The sequence below is a fragment of the Bos indicus genome, chromosome 13 (genome assembly GCF_029378745.1).
Source record: "Bos indicus isolate NIAB-ARS_2022 breed Sahiwal x Tharparkar chromosome 13, NIAB-ARS_B.indTharparkar_mat_pri_1.0, whole genome shotgun sequence".
Lineage (NCBI taxonomy): Eukaryota > Metazoa > Chordata > Mammalia > Artiodactyla > Bovidae > Bos > Bos indicus.
The window spans coordinates 26,270,368-26,294,147 of record NC_091772.1 but is presented as its reverse complement, the minus strand read 5'-3'; the positions used below and the strand labels follow the sequence as shown (position 1 = coordinate 26,294,147).

The 23,780-nt window shown below is 39.1% G+C and overlaps 1 protein-coding gene across 1 annotated transcript in view; it reads right to left on the bottom strand.

Moving 5' to 3' along the window:
- Positions 1-1,205: 1,205 nt before the first annotated feature.
- The window catches only part of GPR158 (G protein-coupled receptor 158), a 301,001-nt gene continuing 278,426 nt past the window's right edge, over positions 1,206-23,780 (bottom strand). Inside the window, exons 8-11 of the mRNA XM_019972812.2 lie at positions 16,162-16,300; positions 12,055-12,160; positions 6,405-6,551; positions 1,206-5,665 (exon numbers count right to left, since the gene is read on the bottom strand). Of these exons, the coding sequence (XP_019828371.2) occupies positions 4,187-5,665; positions 6,405-6,551; positions 12,055-12,160; positions 16,162-16,300 (1,871 nt within the window). The 3' untranslated portion in view covers positions 1,206-4,186. The remainder of the gene's footprint in view (positions 5,666-6,404; positions 6,552-12,054; positions 12,161-16,161; positions 16,301-23,780) is intronic.

Here is a 23,780-nt window from a genome sequence, read left to right as displayed (position 1 = left end):
TTTTCTGGGTGCCTGATGTCCTCTGCCAGCATTCAGAAGTTGTTTTGTGGAATTCACTCAGCGTTCAAATGTTCTTTTGATGAATTTGTGGGGAAGAAAGTGGTATTTCTGCCCTATTCCTCTGCCATCTTAGGACCGCCTCCTCTTTTAAATTTTTAAAAAACATTTTGTATTTGAATATAGCCAATTAACAATGTTGTGACAGTTTCAGGTGAACAGGGAAGGGACTTAAACATACATATACATGCATTCTCCCCTAAATTCCCCTCCCATCCAGGCTGCCACATAACATTGAGCAGAGTTCCCTGTACTATACAGTAGGTCCTTGTCGATTATCCACTTTAAATATAGCAGTAGGACACGACTGAGCGACTGAACTGAACTGATCTATTTCTGGCTCTGTGCACGTGCTCAGTCATGTCTGACTCTTGCGACCCCATGGACTGTAGCTTGCCAGGCTCCTCTCTCCATGGGATTCTCCAGGAAAGAATACTGGAGTGGGTTACCATTCCCTTCTCTAGGGGATCTTCCTGACCCGGGGATTGAACCCAGGACTCCTGTGTCTCCTGCATTATAGGCAGATTCTTTATCACTGAGCCACCAGGGAAGCCCATATATAGCTATATGTAGATATATATATAGATATATCACTTTGCCGTATACCAGAAACTAACACAACATTATGAATCAACTATACCTCAATTTAAAAAAAGGCAGCTGAGGGACTTTTGGTGGTCCTGTGGTTAAAACTCTGTACTTCCACTGCAGTGGGTGCAGGTTTGATCCCTGGCTGGGGAGCCAAGATCCTACATGTGGGGCGTTAAGATCCCACCTGCCTTGTGGCCAAAAAATCAAAACATAAAAATGGAAGCAATATTAAATATAACAAATTCAATAAAAACTTTAAAAGTGGGCCACATCAAAAAAAATCTTTAAAAACATTTTTAAAAGTTATCTGAATTAGTTTCCATTTGGCAAGAGTGTTCTTAAATCAAAACCATTAGTCCTAACAGGTATAATTGGCTCCAGATGATTACCCACAGGTCTGAGGCCACATTTGGCTAATCACACATTCCTACAGGTAGGTAAGGTGGGGATACGTGTGCATAAGTGTACCAAAGCCCAAGATATACAAAATTCCTCCTAAAGTCAGTGAGGTGAAATACATTCGACTTTTGATAGATGAACACACAAATCATCCCAAATTGCTTTCATATAAATATGTTTTATTGCAGAGAAGTTATAAGTATTTACATGCTGTAACACATCACAACATAAATTTACCAAATATTTTATGATGAGATGCTGCAGGTTTCAGATAATAGTTTCAGAAGAACCACAGATTAAGTGAAGAGACTGACAGCTTTATTGACTCTACAACTCTGGGTTGCTAAATGCTAGAAGTCAAAAGGCAGTGTTTTTTCAGTCCTACCTGTCATCACTTGCATGCAGAAACCTAGGAAGCAAATACAAGAGAACTGTCAAGTGTCAAATCCATATGGCCACCAAAGTTTACAATGGGCTGGGTTATAATTCAAGTCGTAAAGCGCTGAACTCTTGCATAAAATATACAGTTCTATTAAGATTGTTATAAATCTACTTATTTATAAACCCTGGCTTAAAAACAAGGACAGGATGCAGCCTGAACATGCACTGAGAAGGACAACCTAGCAAATGTTTGTGAACTTCATAGAGTTTCTTCACTTGCTTACTGTTACCAGTCTGGGAAAATAACCTTAAGGGTTGCAGGTTTAAGCTTCTCTTGGTCATAAGTGATAGCAATGAAAGGCTAGGGGAATGCCCCAGGTGCTCTCGTTGATTGATGCTGGTGGAGGAGAATCTATGGGCTGTACTAAGGTAGAACCTGGCAAGTCTTCTTTAGGCCACATCTCTAGCAGGGTCATCCTGAAGTGCAATGAAAAGTCACTGATGCCTGACTGCTTATTTCTGAAAAAGTCAATAAAGTGCTAACAGATCTTGGACATAAATGAAAAAAGTAGGTGGGTCTGGATGCTCCGAACCAAATTCACAACTTGGTACCTTGAAGTCATATTCCAAGGTCACCCAGTAGATAGGCTTTGATTGAAAAGGGAGGGGAGAAGGAAATGCATGAAGAAAGCACGAACAAATAGAATTTCTATATCTCTTCAAACCTACCCCACCATCCTGAGTAATGCACGAAGCAAGCAAATGGGTGAGGAAGATCTATGCACAGCTTTGCAAAATGGGGAAATGCCTGTTAACCCTGAAGACAAATCAACTGAGAAAATTCTGATGGTGAATAAGAATTTCTGGTTTTCTTCTTCCACTGAGTGTAGTACTCCTAAGAACAGCCCTGTATCCACTTTTGGATTCCCTTTTCTCATCTTCTATCCCCCTAGCATGTTTCTCCTTGCTGCTCAGAAAAATGAAAAAAACAGTTACTTAGGCTGTGAATGTCCTAGCCGAACAAGCCATGGTACTTTGGTGTTTAGTGTGAGAGAAAGGAAGTCAGGGTTCTATTTTCAAGTGATTCATCTTAAAAGAAAATGAGACTGAGCTTTGCGATGGAACCTCTTTGCATGATCACACCAGTAGGGCTAAATCAGCAGCTTCGGATTTCCATGCCACGTGATCAGTGTGGAACGCAATGCATTTTATAAAGTACGCTTTAGGGGGTGGGGGCTGTTTCACCTTGCAAATAAACCTGACATATGAAATGTTGAGCCTGGTAGCTCACCTAGGCCATTTGCAGGACTTGGAAGTTTTCCAGGGCTTGGAAGAATGAAGAACCTACACTGCCTCATAGGCTTTGAGTAGCTCTGGTTATAAACTTCTTTGGGATTCAAGCCAGCAAGTTCTACCCCTGCCTGAAGTAATGAATAAGAGTTTTATGAGAATAAGTAGTTTAAGGTAATTTAAAATATTATATATTTAGTATGCATAATAAAAATATATCCATATTATGATCTTGATGCTATAATAATTTTCTCTCTTTAAAAATATAATCCCTTGAAAGTGCTAACGGGAGCTCCCTTTCTTTCTTTGTTTTCAAGGCAAATTCCCTGGCTCTGCAGTCCAGGAATTCTCTTGTCATTCCTAGAGGCTTCCCTTTCCATTGGTAATAATAATGCACAGTATATTTTTCTCACTCTTAGCTTTTTCCTTCCTTACGAAATGCTTCTAAGTATGAAATACTGTTAAGAGGGACAATTAATTGGAATGAAGGCATTATCTATCTCTGACTTTGAACAAACAATAGATAAGTTGTCCTTAACTTATTGAGACGTGTGACTAAGAAGGACCACTTGATCTCCAATATTAATAAAGCTTCTGCGTCCTCACAGGAAAAGTGCAAAACAACTCACTCAACTTGTATTTAAAAAAAGACCCTGATTAAGACAGTATAACAAACCATGATGTGAAATCATAGAGTCAAATCCAAATTCACAATATATAAATCACAGCCCAAACTAAAAGGTTTTTTATCATGACAATTATGGCTTCCCAAGCCAAAGAAAGCTTACTGTACTTCAAGAATCAACTAAAGTTGATAGATAGCAGGTATTTCTGTAAGTTGCAATAACAATTGAGTAGCGGCTGATTGCATAAATGTGTTGTGTCACATAATATCAAAGTTATTTGCAAAAATTATACAATCTGGAATGCTTGAATATGAGACACAACAAGGTACTGAAACAGACATTGATAAGAAAATGAGAGCCATCATTAATATAAAAGGGATTTTTGGATGCATTAAGTTAGCAGTGCTATCAAGGTTAAATAGGTAAAGTAAGTTCTTTTTAGTCAGCTACTTAGAATTTGGGGCATAGACATTGATACCTTCTTCTTTGAAAATCTTGTACCTCTTCTGTGTCTTCTGGTTTGCCTTGCTTGGGATCTTCCAAGTCCCAAGGATACGTATTGATCAGGGGCAGACACTGAGGTCTACTTCCCCCGAACACGCTAAAGTATAAGGATTTTCCCAGCGTGCCCTGGGGAAAGACCTTCCTGGCCAGTCTAACTTCTTCACTGAAGCCAGTCTCCCTACACCCTCTTCCATCCCTGTCTTTCCCATTTCCCCCGACTGACCAATACTCCATGGGTAGTTCTGATCCTTGTATCTTCTATCTTATATCAAATTCAGCATTTCTTCCTTCTCCTTTTCTTTCTGGGGATGCTACACTTTAAAAGGACCCCAGATCTCTTACTTTCGAGGCCCTGCTATCTTATTTGCACTTAAAGCAGAAGAGGCAGGGAAAGCTACACTTCTTTCAGCATTTGGTTTATCTGGGGTCTCAAACTCCCAGGGACACACCTCAGCTCGTGACATTAAAGGTGGCTGAAAGTTATTACTTGAGTTATGGGAGTCAGGCACGTTTCGCTCAGAGGAAGATGTCTTTTTCTCCTGCTCTCCTAGTTGGTTGAGGTTTTCATTCTCCACTTTTGATGCTACAGCTTTGGGAGGCAGTTCTTCACACTGCCCAGCACACACACCGGTTGCACAATGCTGGCCACTGTTCTCCCCTTGAGCTCTTCCCAGGGGAACCTGAGTCTTGGACATCAAATACTTCTCCTCTTCAAAGAGGGACTGACCTTGGCTCTCCCAGGGACACACCTCGGCCTTGTCTACGCTCTTCGGATTGGACTGCTGACACAGGTCGGCTGCCTTAGGCTTGGGATGAGATTTCTCCTTTAAGGAAAAAGTTGGGTTTCTCTCCATTTCAGAAGCTGCAATCGATACGTGCTTTTGAACTTTCGATTCCAAAGGCCCAGGCCCGGGGGCTAGGTCATAGATCTCCCAGGGGCACACTTCCCCAATGTCAAAGTTGTCCTTCATGTGGGTGGCGCCTGGGCTCAGGTCTGAATTGGCAGTGGTGGGGTTGGCCCTTTGTTGCTTCATAATCCCCAATTTCTGGGGTTTTCTTGGCTCCTCAGAATGACTGGAGTTTGGGGGGGCAGAGTCTTGAGTCTCTGCGTTATCTGAATTGGAGTATTTTCTATTTGTCTCTCTCTCTCTGGGCAGAGCTTTCTGGGCTTTGGCCCGCTCCTCCACGCAGGCTGCCTGGGTTTTCCCGGCCAGTCCAAGCGTTTTCTCCTTGGCACTGGCAATGACGCTGAGCGACTTCTGTAATACTGACGTGCGGGTGGGCCCGGGCTTCTTCTCCGAGCTGAGGTTGTGGGCGCTGGCCGACTTACACACCAGAGGCACGGACTCAGTGGACACAGCCTGGCTGTCCTCTTGCAGGGGTCGGGGTCGGTTCGCTCCCACCGGAGACCCCAGCACAGAGTTGTCTGTAGCCTCCTCCTCCTCCCGGCTCTGGGCGGGCGGGCTGCCGGGGCCGCCTGGTTGCTCCCGCACATGCTCATAGGTGCTGTGCGATTTCTTGAGCGAGAAGACCCGGCTCCGCAGGGACTCCTCCTTGGGCTTTCCAGAGCCACCCGCAGTCTCCTGGGGGTTCTTCCTGCCCGCGCTCGACCCCTTAGCCGAGCCGTGCTCCCCACCATCCTTGTCCTCCTTGGAGCACTGCCGGCTGACCGTCTCTGGGATCTCGGTGATTCGCCTCATGATGGAACGGCCTAAGCCCTTCTTGGAGCACCGCTTTTTCTGAAGGTGGGGATTATTTGTGATCATCTTCTTCCTCTTATAGATTTCCAACTGGGCGTAGAGTTTCTTCAGCTCATCCTGCCAGAATAAGAGCAGATTCAAAGTGATGGGGGATGTAGCATTTCAGCCAGCTAATAACCCCTAGTGTAATGTGAAGTCCGTACAAGGAGCTCTTCCTAACATTTCTGCTCCTCAACTTTCTCCTGACTCTTCTGTATCTTGTTTCACAGAGTGTCTGAACTTTAGGACCTGAACTCATGCATTCTGCACTTGCTTCATGGAATGGGCATTTTGAACTTGTGAACTGCATGGACCATGCTGAGCCTGGACCATGACAAAACACAGCCTATTATCTACTGATAAAACTGGAAGCATCAAATATTTTATTTTTGATAAAATTACATCTAATGTTATATTAGGTTTTTACTGTACAACTGACCATCAGATACTAAAAGCATCTTCTTCCTCAAAATGCTGACATATTGTCACAGATTATTTTAAATAATCCACAGTCTCTGCTCACAGGTCTATTTACCTTCCCATCAGCAAGATCTCATAAACCATTATCATGGGACATATAACCAGTTTATCATCATGGTGGCTTAAGTCAGTTAAGATGATCAAGACTGGCCTGTGTGGTCTAACTTATACTGTGATTCTATGTTTCAGAATTGGATAAACTCTGCATGTGATGCCTTCAGTCCTTACATAATCACACAAGTTCTATAACACAAAGAACACATGAATACCTGCCCACACACGTATGATGTACAAATGGGCCTAATCTAAAACAGAAAAGTAGAAATGCTGGTGTTACCCGAATGTCTTCTGGATCCAAGCTGTGCTCACTCCAGGCTGAATTGATACTGCTGTTCAGGTAGGATCCAGATCGGCCCATGTCTAGCTCATCTTCATATGCTTCCGTTGCAATGTCATCTCGTGGGTTATTGCTTGAATGTGAAAACTGCAACAGAGATTCAATATGAGCTGTAGACATTAATCCACTGGAGGACATGGCATAATAATTTTTCTAAAGGTTCTAATGTTACCTCATTTCCTCAGCTAAGATGCATTCACAGAACTCTTTACGAAAGATTTGCTGCCATATTTTGTTCTGTTGTCCTTGTTACACAATAGAGTTCTTAGAATGAGGTATTAATAATACTTGGTTCACTCTTTGACTTCTATTTTTGTTCTTGTATTTTTTCAGGTTCCCAGGGTTAACTCACATTATTTCTCTTCAATGATATTTGCATTTTAAAAATGAAAATAAGCAGAAGAACCCAAAGAAAGGTTCTCTGAGGGTACTCTGAGTTCACTGTACTCTCAAAGCAGTGATCTGGACCTACTGGTGACTGAGCGGAAATATTTTTTTTCCAGCAGTGGGGTCTATCTGGTGTCATCTCACTTCACACAGAGGGGGCTGTATTTCATCTATGGGCGGAGTCTGGAATGATCACAGGACAGTGACTTTCAGTCCATCACACAGAGTTTCAAACAAACTACTTTCAAAACTGAGGGGACAGGGGCTCTGGATTCCAGCCCTGACTGTGTTGTCAGTGAGGTCTTAAGTGGGCCATGGAACCTCTGGTGAGCATGGTGATCCTTTTAGCTTACCCGGCTTGGGCTGGATGGTATCTAAGTTTAAAAGTGCAAAGAATCACTGAAATAACAGATTTTTTTTCCCCTCTAGCTCATCAGTATTCTCAAGTTCCTCCTTCAACACCTTTTGGTATATTCTAACTATCTTCATGGAGTCTTTGGACATTTTTCAGTTTCATGTAGTCTTGCTGTCTCTATTCTTCTTCAAGTGCAGAAGTAAGAAAGAGGGAATCGGGTAAATGATGGAAACAGAGAGAATCTAAAGCATCCAGCCACACTTTACACAATGAATAAACCAAGTGACTGTCCTGTGAAAATTGGACATGGGTTCTTTTTTCTCAGCTGGCCATCAGGTGAAATATTCCTTTAAAAAAATGGATAGACCACCCTTTGACACAGAAACACAGAGATGTTTTAATGTCAGCTGTTGTTCAAATATTCAGCTAGGCAGGTGAACATAAATTGGAGATAATAGGTAAAATGGCAATTCTTTAAGTAATAATGACTATTTTGTATGTGGGACTGGCTGAGAAACCACAGAAACTGATGAACTTTTCCACTCATTCTTCTATGTATGTTTGTGGGAACCACATGTGCCATAAACTTGAGGCCACAAAGATGAAGAAAATAGGCCCCAGCCCTCCAAAATCTCACACGCTATTAGTTAAACCAGCTGGAGATTACTTATAAGAGTGGAATTACGTTTTCTCAAGCAAAGTCTTAGTACAGATTATCATGAGCTTAAAAAACAGTAATTTGTCAGGTACTGTCCATTTCCTGCTTTCTGATTTTTCCTTAACGTGTATCTCTACCTAAAATACTATTTTAAACATTTATTTTGTATGTCTTTTCCATTTCCTTCTCTCCTCCTCCAGAATATAAGTACCATGAGAGCACAGACTTAGGTCTGTTCATTACTCTTATTCTAGGATATTGAACAAAGCTCCTCAATACTGTTTTAAATTACTTATTTATTGAGATATAACGCATATATCATAACATTCTCAATTTTAAACTATACAAACCTGTATTTTTTAGTATATTCTTGAGGTTGTACAATCATCACCACCATCTAATTCCAGAATGTTTTCATCACCCCCAAAAGAAATCTTTTTAAACCAATTAAGCAGTCACTCCAAGCCCCTCTTTTCTCCAGCCCATGGCACTACTCCTCTACTTTCTGTCTCTTTAGAGCTGTATATTTCATTTCACATAAATGGAATCATATAACATGTGGCCTCTTTTATCTGGCTTCCTTCACTTGGCATAATGTTTTAAAGGTTTGTACAAACTGTAGCATGTATCAGCGCTTTATTTCTTTTAACTGATAAATAATATTTCATTGTGTGAGTATTTGACATTTTGTTTGCACATTATCAGTTGATGGACATTTGGGTTCTTTCCACTTTTGGGCTACTGTGGATAATGCTGCTATGAACATTCATGTAAAAATTAAAGAAAAAAATTTAAACCAGCTTTATTGAGATATAATTCATATGCAGAGAACTGCACATATTAAATGTCTACAATTTGATGAGTCTAGACATATGCAAACACCCATGATGCCTCACTACAATCAAGGTAAGAGACAGCATAAACAAATTTCTATATGAACATGTTCTTTCAATTCTTTCTGGAGCTCAACAAAAATTTATTGAATCAATCAATAAATAGTCTGAGTATACATTCATCTAATAAAAATATAATCATATTATACAAAGTATAAAAATGGTTAGGATAAGCTGAAGTTAACAGACTAATCCACAAAAATTATGACTATCTGGTGTCATTCAAGTAAGGAAGAAATTAGGCATGCCTCTCTGTTTAAAATTGTTTGGCCTTTTCAATCAGGTTGAATTTCAGTGTTTTGGTTAATTGTGAGAGCTGAGGTAGAGAAAGAAATCACAATTCTGATTTTGGCTAATGTCAAAAACAAGACCGGGAGCTGACTGTGGCTCAGATCATGAACTCCTAATAGAAGAAAGTAGGGAAAACCACTAGACCATTCAGGTATGACCTAAATCAAATCCCTTATGATTATACAGTGGAAGTGAGAAATAGATTTAAAGGACTAGATCTGATAAGACAGAGTGCCTGATGAACTGTGGATGAAAGTTCATGACATTGTACAGGAGACAGGGATCAAGACCATCCAAATGGAAAAGAAATGCAAAAAAGCAAAATGGCTGTCTGAAGAGGCCTTACCAATAGCTGTGAAAAGAGGAGAAGCAAAAAGCAAAGGAGAAAAGGAAAGACATAAGCATCTGAATGCAGAGTTCCAAAGAATAGCAAGGAGACATAAGAAAGCCTTCCTCAGCGATCAATGCAAAGAAATAGAGGGAAACAATAGAATGGGAAAGACTAGAGATCTCTTCAAGAAAATTAGAGATACCAAGGGAATATTTCATGCAAAGATGCGCTCGATAAAGGACAGAAATTGTATGGACCTAACACAAGCAGAAGATATTAAGAAGAGGTGGCAAGAATACACAGAAGAACTGTACAAAAAAGATCTTCATGACCCAGATAACCACGATGGTGTGATCACTCACCTAGAGCCAGACATCCTGGAATGTGAAGTCAAGTGGGCCTTAGGAAGCATCACTATGAACAAAGCTAGTGGAGGTGATGGAATTCCAGTTGAGCTATTTCAAATCCTGAGAGATGATGCTGTGAAAGTGCTGCACTCAATATGCCAGCACATTTGGAAAACTCAGCAGTGGCCACAGGACTGGAAAAGGTCAGTTTTCATTCCAATCCCAAAGAAAGGAAATGCCAAAGAATGCTCAAACTACCGCACAATTGCACTCATCTCACATGCTAGTGAAGTAATGCTCAAAATTCTCCAAGCCAGGCTTCAGCAATATGTGAACCATGAACTTCCTGATGTTCAAGCTAGTTTTAGAAAAGGCAGAGGAACCAGAGACCAAATTGCCAACATGTGCTGGACCATCGAAAAAGCAAGAGAGTTCCAGAAAAAAATCTATTTCTGCATTCTTGACTATGCCAAAGCCTTTGCCTGTGTGGATCACAAGAAACTGTGGAAAATTCTGAAAGAGATGGGAATACCAGACCTCCTGACTGGCCTCTTGAGAAACCTGTATGCAGGTCAGGAAGCAACAGTCAGAACTGGACATAGAACAACAGACTGGTTCCAAAGAGGAAAAGGAGTACATCAAGGCTGTATATTGTCACCCTGATTATTTAACTTCTATGCAGAGTACATCATGAGAAACGCTGGAATGGAAGAAGCACAAGCTGGAATCAAGATTGCCGGGAGAAATATCAATAACCTCAGATATGCAAATGACACCATCCTTATGGCAGAAAGTGAAGAGGAACTAAAAAGCCTCTTGATGAAAGTGAAAGAGGAGAGTGAAAAAGTTGGCTTAAAGCTCAACACTCAGAACACGAAGATCATGGCATCCGGTCCCATCACTTCATGGGAAATAGATGAGGAAACAGTGGAAACAGTGTCAGACTTTATTTTTCTGGGCTCCAAAATCACTGCAGATGGTGACTGCAGCCATGAAATTAAAAGACGCTTACTCCTTGGAAGGAAAGTTATGACCAACCTAGGTAGCATATTCAAAAGCAGAGACATTACTTTGCCAACAAAGGTCCATCTAGTCAAGGCTATGGTTTTTCCTGTGGTCATGTATGGATGTGAGAGTTGGACTGTGAAGAAAGCTGAGTGCCGAAGAATTGATGCTTTTGAACTGTGGTGTTGGAGAAGACTCTTGAGAGTCCCTTGGACTACAAGGAGATCCAACCAGTCCATTCTAAAGGAGATCAGCCCTGGGTTTTCTTTGGAAGGAATGATGTTAAAGCTGAAACCTCAATACTTTGGCCACCTCAGGTGAAGAGTTGACTCATTGGAAAAGACCCTGATGCTGGGAGGGACTGGGGGCAGGAGGAGAAGGGGACGACAGAGGATGAGATGGCTGGAAGGCACCACCGATTCAACAGACAGGAGTTTGCATAAACTCCGGGAGTTGGTGATGGACAGGGAGGCCTGGCGTGCTGCGATTCATGGGGCCGCAAAGAGTCGGACACGACTGAGCTACTGAACTGAAATGAACTGATATTACAGGACACTGATAAAGCTATATAATATTGTAATATTTTGTTTTTCTACATGTAAAGAAGGAAAATGATGATAATATGTATGTTTTACTCCAAGCTCTGATATCATTTTTATTCCAAGCAGACTTATTGCTATCATGTCATAGATGAGGAAACTGAAACTCAGAGAGATGAAAAGTCTTGGCTGACACTATGTTACAGAGTCAGCTTGGGGTGGGCATGAGTTCAGAATCCCTGTATTCTGAGTCCTGGCCCACTTTCCTCCACTTCAGAATGCTGCCTAGAAAGTCTTTGTCAGAATCTCTCAGTGTTAAGGAAGATTCTTTTTATACAACGTTATAATTATTTCTATTTACATAAAAATTCTCTGAATGATTAAAACACAACTTTCTTGAATATGCATCCAAATAAGAGTTTCGTAGAAAAAGATAATTCTGTTTAAAAATGATATTGAGGTTACAGGTACAATGAAAGGCCACCTTGCACCCCTAATAATTAAAACATAAATCGATAGCAGAATGTTTGGAAAAGGACTGAATTGGATGATGACGGTTTTGTACAGACTAAGGTAGTTAAATATTATGTGCGATGTTTAATGAATCTCCAAAGAAAAGAGATGCCTATTAATAGTTTCCTGAGTTTTAAAAATACGGTAGCATGTTACACAAATCTTTACACCACCCTTTGCCTATATTGCCAGATATTTTTCAAAGAAGAACCAATTTCATTATCATTTAAAATAACTGTCTTGCAAGAGAAAAGGAATGTTGGAGAAATACCTTTGGAATCAAAAGCAACCCAATGGTGACTGTCACAGTCAAATGAGTATGTGCAAAATACAGCATCAACATCCAATCAGACTGAAGTCTTGAGGCAAGAACAAATCTGAAATGAGAATTCACCATATTAGCAACCCAAGAAGATTTCTACTTAAAACACTAGGATACTTCCTTTTCCTCAATGTATCAGTAAATGCAAGGAAGTAAGAAATCATACTGCTATTTCTACAACATATATTGCATTGGCCAAAAAGTTCCTTCAGGTTTTTCTGTAAGATCTTATGGAAAAACTAAAATGCAAATGAACTTTTTGGTCAACCCAGTATTTTCATCACAGAAGAATAAGGGTCTAAGGAACCCTAACTAGATGCATAAGACACAAACTCTTTATTTCCTTAAATTATCAACAGTAAGAAAGATAGCATATACTTATATAATGTGCTAAACATTTTCTTGATTATTTTGTAGGTAAGTTGAATGTGCAAAGCATAAGCAGTGAACACATGTGAATTCTTCAAAAGAAGAGTAGGGTAAAAATTTATTGTTTCAGGGAAATTTAGATTATAAGGCACAGTCAAATAACTCTTGATCATAACAGTTTTCATTTAAAAACATTAATCAGAACTAAGGAAAAAATGGGTAAATATGTGTCTTGGTGAATGACCCCAGAGACTGATACGGTAAACAATGTAATGGGAAAAATGAATGTACTAATGGGTATTAAAGTACATCGTTTTTAAACTATTTTTAAACACTGAAATACAGTGGATGTATAAAGCACATCTTTTAAAATACAAATTTTAGTTTTTATAGAGCATCAAATTATTTTAAAATATTTTAAAATGTCATATTTAAAATCTTATAGAGGAATTTATAATGCTCTTTTCCAGGACAGCCCTGCAAGTAAGGTGTAGGAAAAATTCATTATTGATATCTGTCCTTGCAATTTTGGAATATTTTGACAAATCAGTAGGTACATGTACAAACTAAAACTCATGTTTTAAGGATTCATCTTTATGCAAAAACCAGGTATTGCTTTTATTAAGGTCATTTTGCACTCATATTCTTTTAATGTTTCCCATCTATTGTTTATTCATGAAAGCTAACTATGAGATTTTGGAATTAGAGAATTAGCATTTTGTTTCAATGATATACATCATCAAATTTGAAAAGCTAAATCCTAAGAGAATGCTTAATCGTGAAATAAACATGTGTGCATGTGTGCTAAGTCACTTCAGCCATGTCTGACTCTTTGCAGTGTTATGGACTGTAGCCTGCCAGGCTCCTCTGTCCTCTGTCCATGAGATTCTCCAGACAAGAATACAAGAGTGGGTTGCCACTTCCTATTCCAGGGGATCTTCCTGACCCAGGGACTGAACTCGGGTCTCCTGCATTGCAGGCGGGTTCTTTACCCTGGGATCGGAAGACCCCCTGGAGAAGAAAATGCCAATCCACCCGTATTCTTGCCTGGGAAATCCTATGCAGAGAGGAGCCTGGCGGGCTACAGTGCATGCGGTCACAGAGAGTTGGACAGGACTGAAGGACTAACACACTACTTTCTTTACCACTAGCACAACCTGGGAAGCCTGAAATAAACATATATGAATCTAAAAATAGAGGAGACTAATTTTATTTCTGCATTATACCATATTCAAGACAAATTTCCTAAATACATATTATTAACATCTAAGATAAAATTTCCATCAAGGCTATTTCTTCCTCATTTTTACCCCCATCTCCCTACTCCTCCAAAGTCAAGGTCAAACGGAAGCTCAGGGGTTATCAAAATGCAGACAAGAGTCTTTTCCCTGTGTCTGGAGACATAAGCAACACAGACTTAGACAGAAGTGCAAAACAACTGTGGTCCTTCACAGACAACTAAAAGAGAGTCTCTGGATTAACGTCTTTCTGAATTCCTTTGTGAGAAGGGTAGCTTCATACCTGCTTTGAACATGACTGAATATTCACTGTGTTCAGGAATGGAATACTTTGGAATCCCATCTGTGCCAGGTCAGGTAAGATTTCTTTTTAAGAGCTAATATAGGATTATCTTACTCAATAAAAAGTTACAGTCTTTGAGACAAGAGTATTGAAGCACTGAAGCAATATAAAATGTACCCCTGAAAATAATACAATGCCAATCTTCTGGGGCCATAGCCAGTCCTGGAGTAGACAGGTACATCAGAGGAGATGGATTTACAGTCTAAAAGCATCCTATGTACAGGGAATTCCTATCTCAAATGCCAAGAGAAGTTGAAACTAGCCTGACAATACCTAGAGAAAAGAATGGGTACGTATGTTTTGAATTAAACCAGTGACTCTTCCAAAAAATAATTTTGAAATATACTAACATCAGTTGTCCTTAATCCGCTTTTAATTACTGACAGACTTTTTTTTAGGTTGTACTTCTGATTAGAAATATCTTAAGAACAACTGGATTTTGCAGTAGTATTAAAGATTCATTTTAAAAAATAGTATTTCAACTAAACAGGTCTAAAGGTCAGGTGCATAGAAATATTTGAAAATTGAGGTTAAGAATAAAGGCAGACTTTTAAAAAGTTTTGCACTTTCCCAAAAGTTAGATTTATGCTCAGTACTAAAAATAAGTAAAGAATTAGAACTGACTGAGCAAAATGCTTTCTCATTATTCATCCTTCTAGACTTAACCCTTTTAGGTTATTTTAGGTTCTTTTTGTTCAGTCTGATAGTTTGGTAAGAAAGATAGCAAATCTGTACATAATCTGTAGTAATAGTTTTTAATTTATATATATGCATGTACAAATACATACATATATGTATACATAATTTCATATTTTAAGCAGATAAGAGGAACATATATATCCTATTGATATAAAATATTTTTGCTGATGTTGGATGCCTTATTTAATATTATTTCACTCCAGGAAAAATTTGCCAAGACAGATCCAGCTGATTTCAATTGTTATTGCTTCTTATCCTTGAATAGAGCTTGTGTCTACATATAAGCTCATGGTTTTTATGATTCTTCTGGTCGAACTGGTGGGCTGTTTGCGACTCTGTAGGAAAGGTCTAAGCAAAATAGGAAAGTTATTTTTAACAAGTATTTAACATGTTTCCTGTCACTTTAGCTCTGTTAAAACAGTGTTTTCTGAAGTGTGGCTGCGCATTCAGATATCAACTGAATGCAAGACATCATTTTATGATTACTGACTACAGTGAGAGATGATAAACAACCTGTAAAACTTCCACAGATCATCACTTTTTCATCCTTTCATTAATCTCTATCTTTCCACTGAGGGCCAAGACTAATACTCAAAATTTCTAATTACTTAGAGTGTGTCTTAACTTTTAATGTATATCAAGTAATTGAATGGCATCTCTTTGTTGTTTTCCAAACTAATGGATTCCTTTTATTTTCTTGCTGAGATTTATTTTCAATTATGAATCAGGTGAAAATTCTCAAAAGATAAGTCATGCATCTTTCATTTTCTTCATTTTTCATAAGCCATTTTCTTTCTTCTTTGTACTCTTTGGCTATGGAACCATATGGAATAACAAGAAACGGAGGGCTAGGCCATATATTCTTACCATAGAAAGAGTGTGAGGATGAAAAAAATCCAACTGCACACAAAAATCCAACCATCAACTTGGAATGGATTTTGCTTTTGAATTCAACCTATTTCACATATGTAAGTTATCTGAGTGTTAGGATTTTGAAAGTATAAACTAACATAATAAACACGAGTGAAATCATAGATGATTTATCTGTATCTATTTTATAATGTATGTATGTATTGCTTCATGGCTCCAGAACAAAAAGTATGACATACAATAAACAATACCCAATGACAACCCCAGAAGTGGTTTAACATAATACAATAACAGTGAGTTCCCTTTCAAATAAATGAAGGCAATAAACAGCTCATCAGAAGGAACTGAGAGCAGCAGAGTTAAAAAAAAAAACTATATTCATTTGTCATTTCTGTGACAAAGAAATTAGTCAATGTACAAAACGCTATCCTTCCTAAATCTTTCCATTATGTATCTTACCCAGTTTTGCTGTTTAAATTAAACTGCAACACATCAGAAAAATAAAACAGTTATTTTGCAACTCTACAGATCACTTGCCTAATTGTATGGAATATAGCAGAGATAATGAGCTCATTATGAACTGCAACGGCCATATAGCGCGGCTCATGAAATGCTGAAGGGACCGTCCGCACTGCATAGCAGAGATAAACACCCCACAGGAGGAATAAAAATTCAGCTGTGAGAAGAACAGAAAACACACAATTCGCTGTTAGTTTTATAGGTGAAGGGAGAAGTAAAATTTAAGCACTTTAGCAGGCATTTTGTGTCTATGATAGAAACACACAGAAATAGATGCATACAAAAATGTCATTCACATATGAATACATAGGCCATGTTTATTTTTAATTTTTATTCAGTGTATAGAGGATTTTTCATAGGTATATTTTATTTTTTTAATTAAACATTTTTTAAACAGTGTTTGATATCTCAGATTTTTTTTTTTTTTGAGAATCAATAGCTATTTCCTAAAATGTGCAAAATAATTTTCTACATCCCGAACGTAAGTTTAAGCTGTTCACAGAGCCTCTGAATCACAATAAAGTCATCAAGGTAGCAAAAGGCTTATAATGTATTTACATGCAGCTTCGAGATATTTAAGTTCTTAATGCACTGAGTCTGGTTCAAAGACCTCCATTGCCCGAACTGTGAGAAAATTGGTTGCTAAACATGCAGTGGCATATTTTATCAGTGAACCTTCATGGTTTTCACACCTGACAGACATCTAATCTTTGGTGAGTACATGCCAAAGTTTTAGTGAAATTCCCCATCATCTTGTTTGCTTGCTCAAGCCAGAAGAGACAATACAGTGTGGCACTTAAGGATAGGGCTTCAGAATCATGCTAGACCTGATGGGGAATTCTGGCTGGATCCCCAATTAACTTTGCATTATCTGACTCGAGTTAACCCTCTGGTCACAGTTTCCTTCCCTGGAAAATGAGGATAATAAAAGTACATATTTCATGGGGCTATTTGCTGCTGCTGCTGCTGCTAAGTCGCTTCAGTTGTGACCGACTCTGTGCGACCCAATGGACGGCAGCCCACCAGGCTCCCCCGTCCCTGGGATTCTCCAGGCAAGAACACTGGAATGGGTTGCCATTTCCTTCTCCAATGCATGAAAGTGAAAAGTGAAAGTTAAGTCACTCAGTTCTGTCCAACTCTTCGGGACCCCATGGACTGTAGCCTACCAGGCTCCTCTGTCCATGGATTTTCAAGGCAAGAGTACAGGAGTGGGGTGCCATTGCCTTCTCCAGGCTATTTGCTAATGAAATCAAATAATGGACAGAAAGCACTTAACAGTTTCTGATAGGGATGATGTCAGATAAATAAATAAAAGCAAATGTTAAATAATTAGTTCTTTTTGTTAAACATCTCCTTTGACTTTCTGAAATTAAAAAAATTTTTTTTGGCCGTGCTGGGTCTTTGTTGCTATGCTCAGACTGTCTCTAATTGTGGTGAGCAGGGGCTATTCTTCATTGTGATGCATGGACTTCTCATTTGGTAGCTTCTCTAGTTGTGGAGCACGGGCTCCAGGGTGTGTGGGCTTCAGTAGTTGTGGTGCATGGGATCTAGAGCACAGGTTCAGTAGCTGTGGCTCAGGAGCTTAGCTGCTCCACGGCATGTGGGATCTTCCCAGATCAGGGATTGAACCCATGTCTCTAGCACTGCCAGGCAAGGGCAAGACTCTTCACCACTGACCCATCAGGGAAGTCCCTCTTTTGACTATTTTTTTAAAACTAAACATTGTTACTTTACCCTATTCTGACCAAGTAACTGTTATCATGCATTTTCTCTGTCTTAGTGACGTGACCTCATGGGACAATAATACCCAATTAACAAAAAGAAAGTTCTGGTTAGCAAAAACATTTCACAAAATGCGTTACCTAGAGGTAATCTACTTGCATACTGAAATACTGATTTCCAGTTCCATATGCCCAGGTGTTTTACCTGCTAAAGTTTCAGCATATTTCTACCAGTATTTAAACAATAAGCCCTAAGTAAACACACCTTTCAAGAGTTACTCAAAAACTCTGGTATGGTCAAAAGCCAAAGAGAAAATAAACCTCACTCAAAGATCTCCATGATATGAGAGTGGAGGTCTTGATTATTCTGTATGTTGGCCACTGGCCATGTCTGTGAATGTTCTTCCTAGCCAAGCTTACTGGATTCGGAAAAGGTCTTCATGGAAAGCTTTCTTCCCTAAGGCTTGTACTTCTGTCCATGGTATTACTATTGCCTCTTCACTCAGGTTTGAAATCTCAGAGCCACCTTTCACTGATACATTTTCTACCTAGACTTATTTTTCATATGTATCAGTTCTTTCAATGTCCACAATTACAATTGTTGCTTAAGTTCCTATAAGTTTACTCATTTATCAACTGTCCATCTAAACCTGGATTCACCCTATATTAATCATTCTCTATAACAGCGACAAGTTCATTTTTCTAAAACTCCACTTTGATCATATCAGGATTTGTCCAGATCTCCATTTGGGTTCACTGATTCGTATTAATATTTCCCTTAGAAGATCCATTCATACCTACTTAGGACCCTGGAATTAATTTCTGTTCCCAAAGGAAGACTACAGGGGTTCCTGCCAGGGCAGACATGTTTCAAGACTGATAACTTTCTTGTCAGAAAGTTGCAAGACTTTCTTACCCCCTAAGGGCTTCCTGTTGGCTGCCCCATTGCTTGGCCTTATTCATTTGTGCTCGTGTAGTTCTTAGACCTTGATTTCCTGTCTATTCTCTGACCCTCATGTGAGCTCTTATGAGGAACTGCTTGTATCTTCATTTAGAAATCTTCAGCAGTTCACTATTATTTTATAAGATTGGCCCTCTATGACCTCATGTCATACAACCAACATGAACTCCCAGAGTTCCCCAACATGAACTCTGAGCTGGCCCAGGAAGACTCACTGTCCTCTGAACACTCCAAAGATTCTTGCTTCTGCGTCTTTGTTTATGCTATTACTAACACACAAAATCTCCTCTCATCCACACTTCCAAATATTAACCAATCTTTCGATGTTCAATTCAGGTCCCACCTCCATCCCTAGGTCCCCAGCCATGATTCTAACTTACACTGAAGTTTCCTTCCTCTAATCTCTTACAGTTTTTAACTATCTATACCACACAACGCAGAGAATAATTTGCCACACAATATACAACTGGGAGAAAACTGTTCATGGAGTCTTGAGCCCTGACTGTGATGATATTTATCAAGATAAGAACTAAGTCTTTCAATTATTTTTTCTACCTTTGCCCACAAAGATGATAGCAAGGATACTGATCACACATGAATAAGATTTAGTAAATATTTGTTGAAATGAATGAATATAAATGATACCAGTTTCATGTATTTAAGAGATATAGGCTTTCTGTTACCTTGCCACTCCACTTAACACTGATGGATGTCTAGACCCATCAAACATCTATATACACAATTTAAAGATAATACTGGCATTATGATTAATAAAGGCAAATGATACTTATTGATGGGCCACTAAGTGTGTGGTAATTGACACTCAAGAATGATGAATACAAAATATTATTAAATAACACTAGCACAAAAATGTGCTGTAGTTGAAGGATCCACATAAAGCTGAATTATGAAAACATTATCTCCTGGCCACTTATAGCAGTGCTTTTATATAATTTTATACTGAACACTTTTTTTTTTAAAGGAAAGTAGTTATCAAGTTAATTAGTATGCTACAATAGAGAATTACATTTAAAAATATAAGACAAAATAAGAGTCCTCCAAACAGCTAAGCTGAACATTAAAATCATTTCATTAGCAATATCAAACAATATGCCCCAGCAGAAAAACAATTTATTATTCAAAGTACCAATTAAACTAAATGTGATTTATAAAAGTTGTGCTGAGGAAAAAAAAGTCAGTTTCATATAATTAACTTCAGACTAACACTGCAATCAGTAAAGAAAATATGCAGATGTTACCAAATTTTGCAATGCTGTTTCATGGGGGTTGAAATATATGTTGTGCTTCTGCTTTAGAAAATAATTTCTGGTGGCAAACGATTGATGGGAGGCATGGATATACTTAAAAAGGGAATTGTATTTATATTTAAAGATTCAAATAGGGCTTTCAGAAAACTGAGGTATTCCATTTTTAATCTATAAGGAATAACATTTCATTTAAAAGTTAACTACCATAGCCTTTAAAAAATTAATACACCATAATGAAAGTAATTTCAAGTTATCTTTCCAAAGGCCTGGGTCAAGCAAAGGAGTGAGAAATAATATTAGTTTTTTGACACTGAAGATGTCCCAGGTTGGTGATCTTAGAACACCCACAAGGGCTGGAGAAAAGCAACCTCAAAGTACAAACGACTCTCAAGCTGTGATCCTCTGCTTTGCCATGCTGCAAAGGCGTTTTGTATTAATAATGTTTTATGCTTCTTGTGTGCTTCTTCACTCAGTTGTGTCTGACTCTTTGTGACCCCAGGATTGTAGCCCACCAGGTTCCTCTGTCCATGGGGATTCTCCAGGCAAGAATATTGAAGTGGGTTGCCATGCTCTTCTCTAGCAGATATCCCCAACCTTGAACCCAGGATTGAACCTGGATTGAACCCAGGTCTCCCACACTGCAGACGGATTCTTTACCCTCTGAGCCACCAGGGGAGCCCTTATGCTTCTTAGCACATTTAAAAATTATTTTTACAGATCAGATCAGATCAGTCGCTCAATCGTGTCTGACTCTTTGCGACCCCATGAACTGCAGCACGCCAGGCCTCCCTGTCTATCACCAACTCCCAGAGTTCACCCAGACTCATGTCCATCGAGTCAGTGATGCCATCCAGCCATCTCATCATCTGTCGTCCCCTTCTCCTCCTGCCCCCAATCCCTCCCAGCATCAGAGTCTTTTCCAATGAGTCACAACTAAATATGTAGATGAAACATTTAGCTTTCCTTTTCCAAGTGTTTCTTTTAATGTTGTCTTCTGTTTTTCTCTAAATCCTATCCACTTAGAAAATTTACAAAGTAAACTTACTCCATTTCATTCTAATAATATGGTGGACTGCACAGAAGTTATCATTAGGTCAAACAACTAAATAATGCTTGAAAACAGCTCAAATTCCAGCATTCCAGGGTTTGGCTGCAGACAGAAACTTTATATTCTGGAGGCTTATTTGTCTTTTCTTTGATTTAAATAAAGATAGGTGTGAGATTTACAGTGGTGAAAACAATGAAAAGGATACTTCTGGTAGAATTTTAAAGGGAGGATTGACTTTGTGAGATCACGTGGCCTTGGGGGTACATTTTTGAGAGTGTGGATGTGGCTGTGAAGTGGGTGATTGGTGAGTTCCAGGAGTTCTGTTTGTCATAAAATCAGTGTATTCATCTAAGAAGCATGGAGAAGATGGATGTTGCTGGGAGTTCACAACTAGGACTCTGCTGGCCAGGAATGCCCCTTCTCAGCTCCTGGGAGCAGTAAGGAAGAGATGGGCAGAGCTGAACCGTAGGTCACACCCATGGACACGCCCACTGAGAACCTGGCTCCACCCCTGCTGACTCACCATGAACAGAGTCTGCATCCCAGGTCTCCTGGTTCTCTTGACCAGTGTTCTCTAAATTATATCCTTCGATGGAGACTTTCTTTTGCTTTATTACTAGAGGCATAGACATTGGTTTTGACTACTGTGGGGAATGGGTCTCAGTGAGCTCAAACAGGAAAACTCAGAAGCCTTCCTATTCCTCCATACTTAAACCTCAGAAGAAGGCTCTGTTCGCTACAGTTACTGCAGACATCGGAGTGGAATGGGGGTAAAACAGGCTGGAATTTGCAGTCCATATGGGTTAGCAGCTTGTTTTTAAACTATGATAGTCATCTTAGTACGAGTAAAAGAGCTGCCAAAATCTTTTGACAACAGAGTTAATCTATAGGCTATCTACTGAAGCAACAAAACCTTTTTTCCCCATCTTAATTATTCACCCTTTAGAATCCAACGGTTCCACGGGGGAGCTGAAGCTCCTTAGAAGCTATGATCGCTACAGATATCTTAATTACTCCTGCTCCATGTCTTTTAGGCACTGCCCCAAGACCCCATCCCAAAATTTCTTCACTTCTGAAAAGAAAAATGGCGTTGTAAGGATAAAATGATGGAGAGGGCAATGGCACCCCACTCCAGTACTCTTGCCTGGAAAATCCCATGAACGGAGGAGCCTGGTAGGCTGCAGTCCATGGGGTCGCTAAGAGTCAGACACAACTGAGCGACTTCACTTTGACTTCTCACTTTCATGCATTGGAGAAGGAAATGGCAACCCACTCCAGTGTTCTTGCCTGGAGAATCCCAGGGACGGGGGAGCCTGGTGGGCTGCCGTCTCTGGGGTCACACAGAGTCGGACATGACTGAAGCGACTTAGCAGTAGCAGCAGCAAGGATAAAATGAAGGAACAAAATTAATTTATCCTTTCTCTCAGCCCTTCAGCATCACAACTACTCTTCAAAGAAATAAAACATTGTTCAGAAGAGGTAATATGTAGATAAACAAGGAAAATAATATCTACGTCACTCATTCAAGAAACTATGAAAAAGACTTTCAAAAAGTATGTCTGTATCATATATAGAATCTAAACACAACGCAACAAAACAAAACCACATCGAACACATAGAAACAGTACAATGATGATTGACAGGGGCTAAAGTTGTGGGGATAAGGAGAGATTGGTCAAAGGCTACAGATGTTGTTAAAAGATGGATACATTTTGAGGATCTAATGTAAGTAACTATACTTGAAATTTGCTAAGAGAATGGATTTTAAGCATTCTTACACATACACACACACCTCCCCCAGGAAACTATGTGAGTTGATGAATATGTTAATTAACTTGACTGGGGGAATCATTTCACAATGTATCATATATCAAGTCATTATGTTTAAATATATTACAAGTTCACAGATTATGATTCAATAAAGTGCAGTATAAAATTAAAAAACTTAAAATAAATAAATAAAACAACATAAAAAACAAACAACCCTCCCCCCACCCCCCAAAAAAGTATGTGTGAAGTTTCTCATGACATAGCCTGTCAATGCAGTCAAGCTTTCATTTCTTTGATTGAAAATTAAAAATACATTTAAAAAATTGTAACAAACGATGCAGCAGGATTAAGGCATATGGTACATTAGAATAAAAAAAGATGCATGTAAATGAACCTAAATCATGAACATTAATCTAAGTCAGATGGAAAGGAAGTCTAATCTATTTTCCTCAGTACTCATTAAAGGGTGCTTGTACCATATTTCACCTGTCACAATATAGCCTAATCTTCTAGGAGAATTAAGTATTTAAATCCTGAGAAACAATAGCTATTCTAGAATTTCCCTATATAACTCAGTAGGTGTTACTGTATTCTTCTCAGTCTCTTCTAAACACTGGCGTACAACTAATTGAATTACTGAACACATTGTCTGCTTTGTGTTTAAAATATACAAGCCAAGAGAAGAATCAGGTTTCTTCCCAGTAGTTTTCTATACCTGATTCCTCCTCTGAAACACCTGTGGTAGGAAAATCACCTACATGGGCAGTTCTGGAGTGAGCAAGAAGTAGGAAGGACCCATTCCTTAAATTTATGACTCATATTTCTAACTAGAGTTCTACTTCAGTGGAAAAACTAGAATCACACTCAAA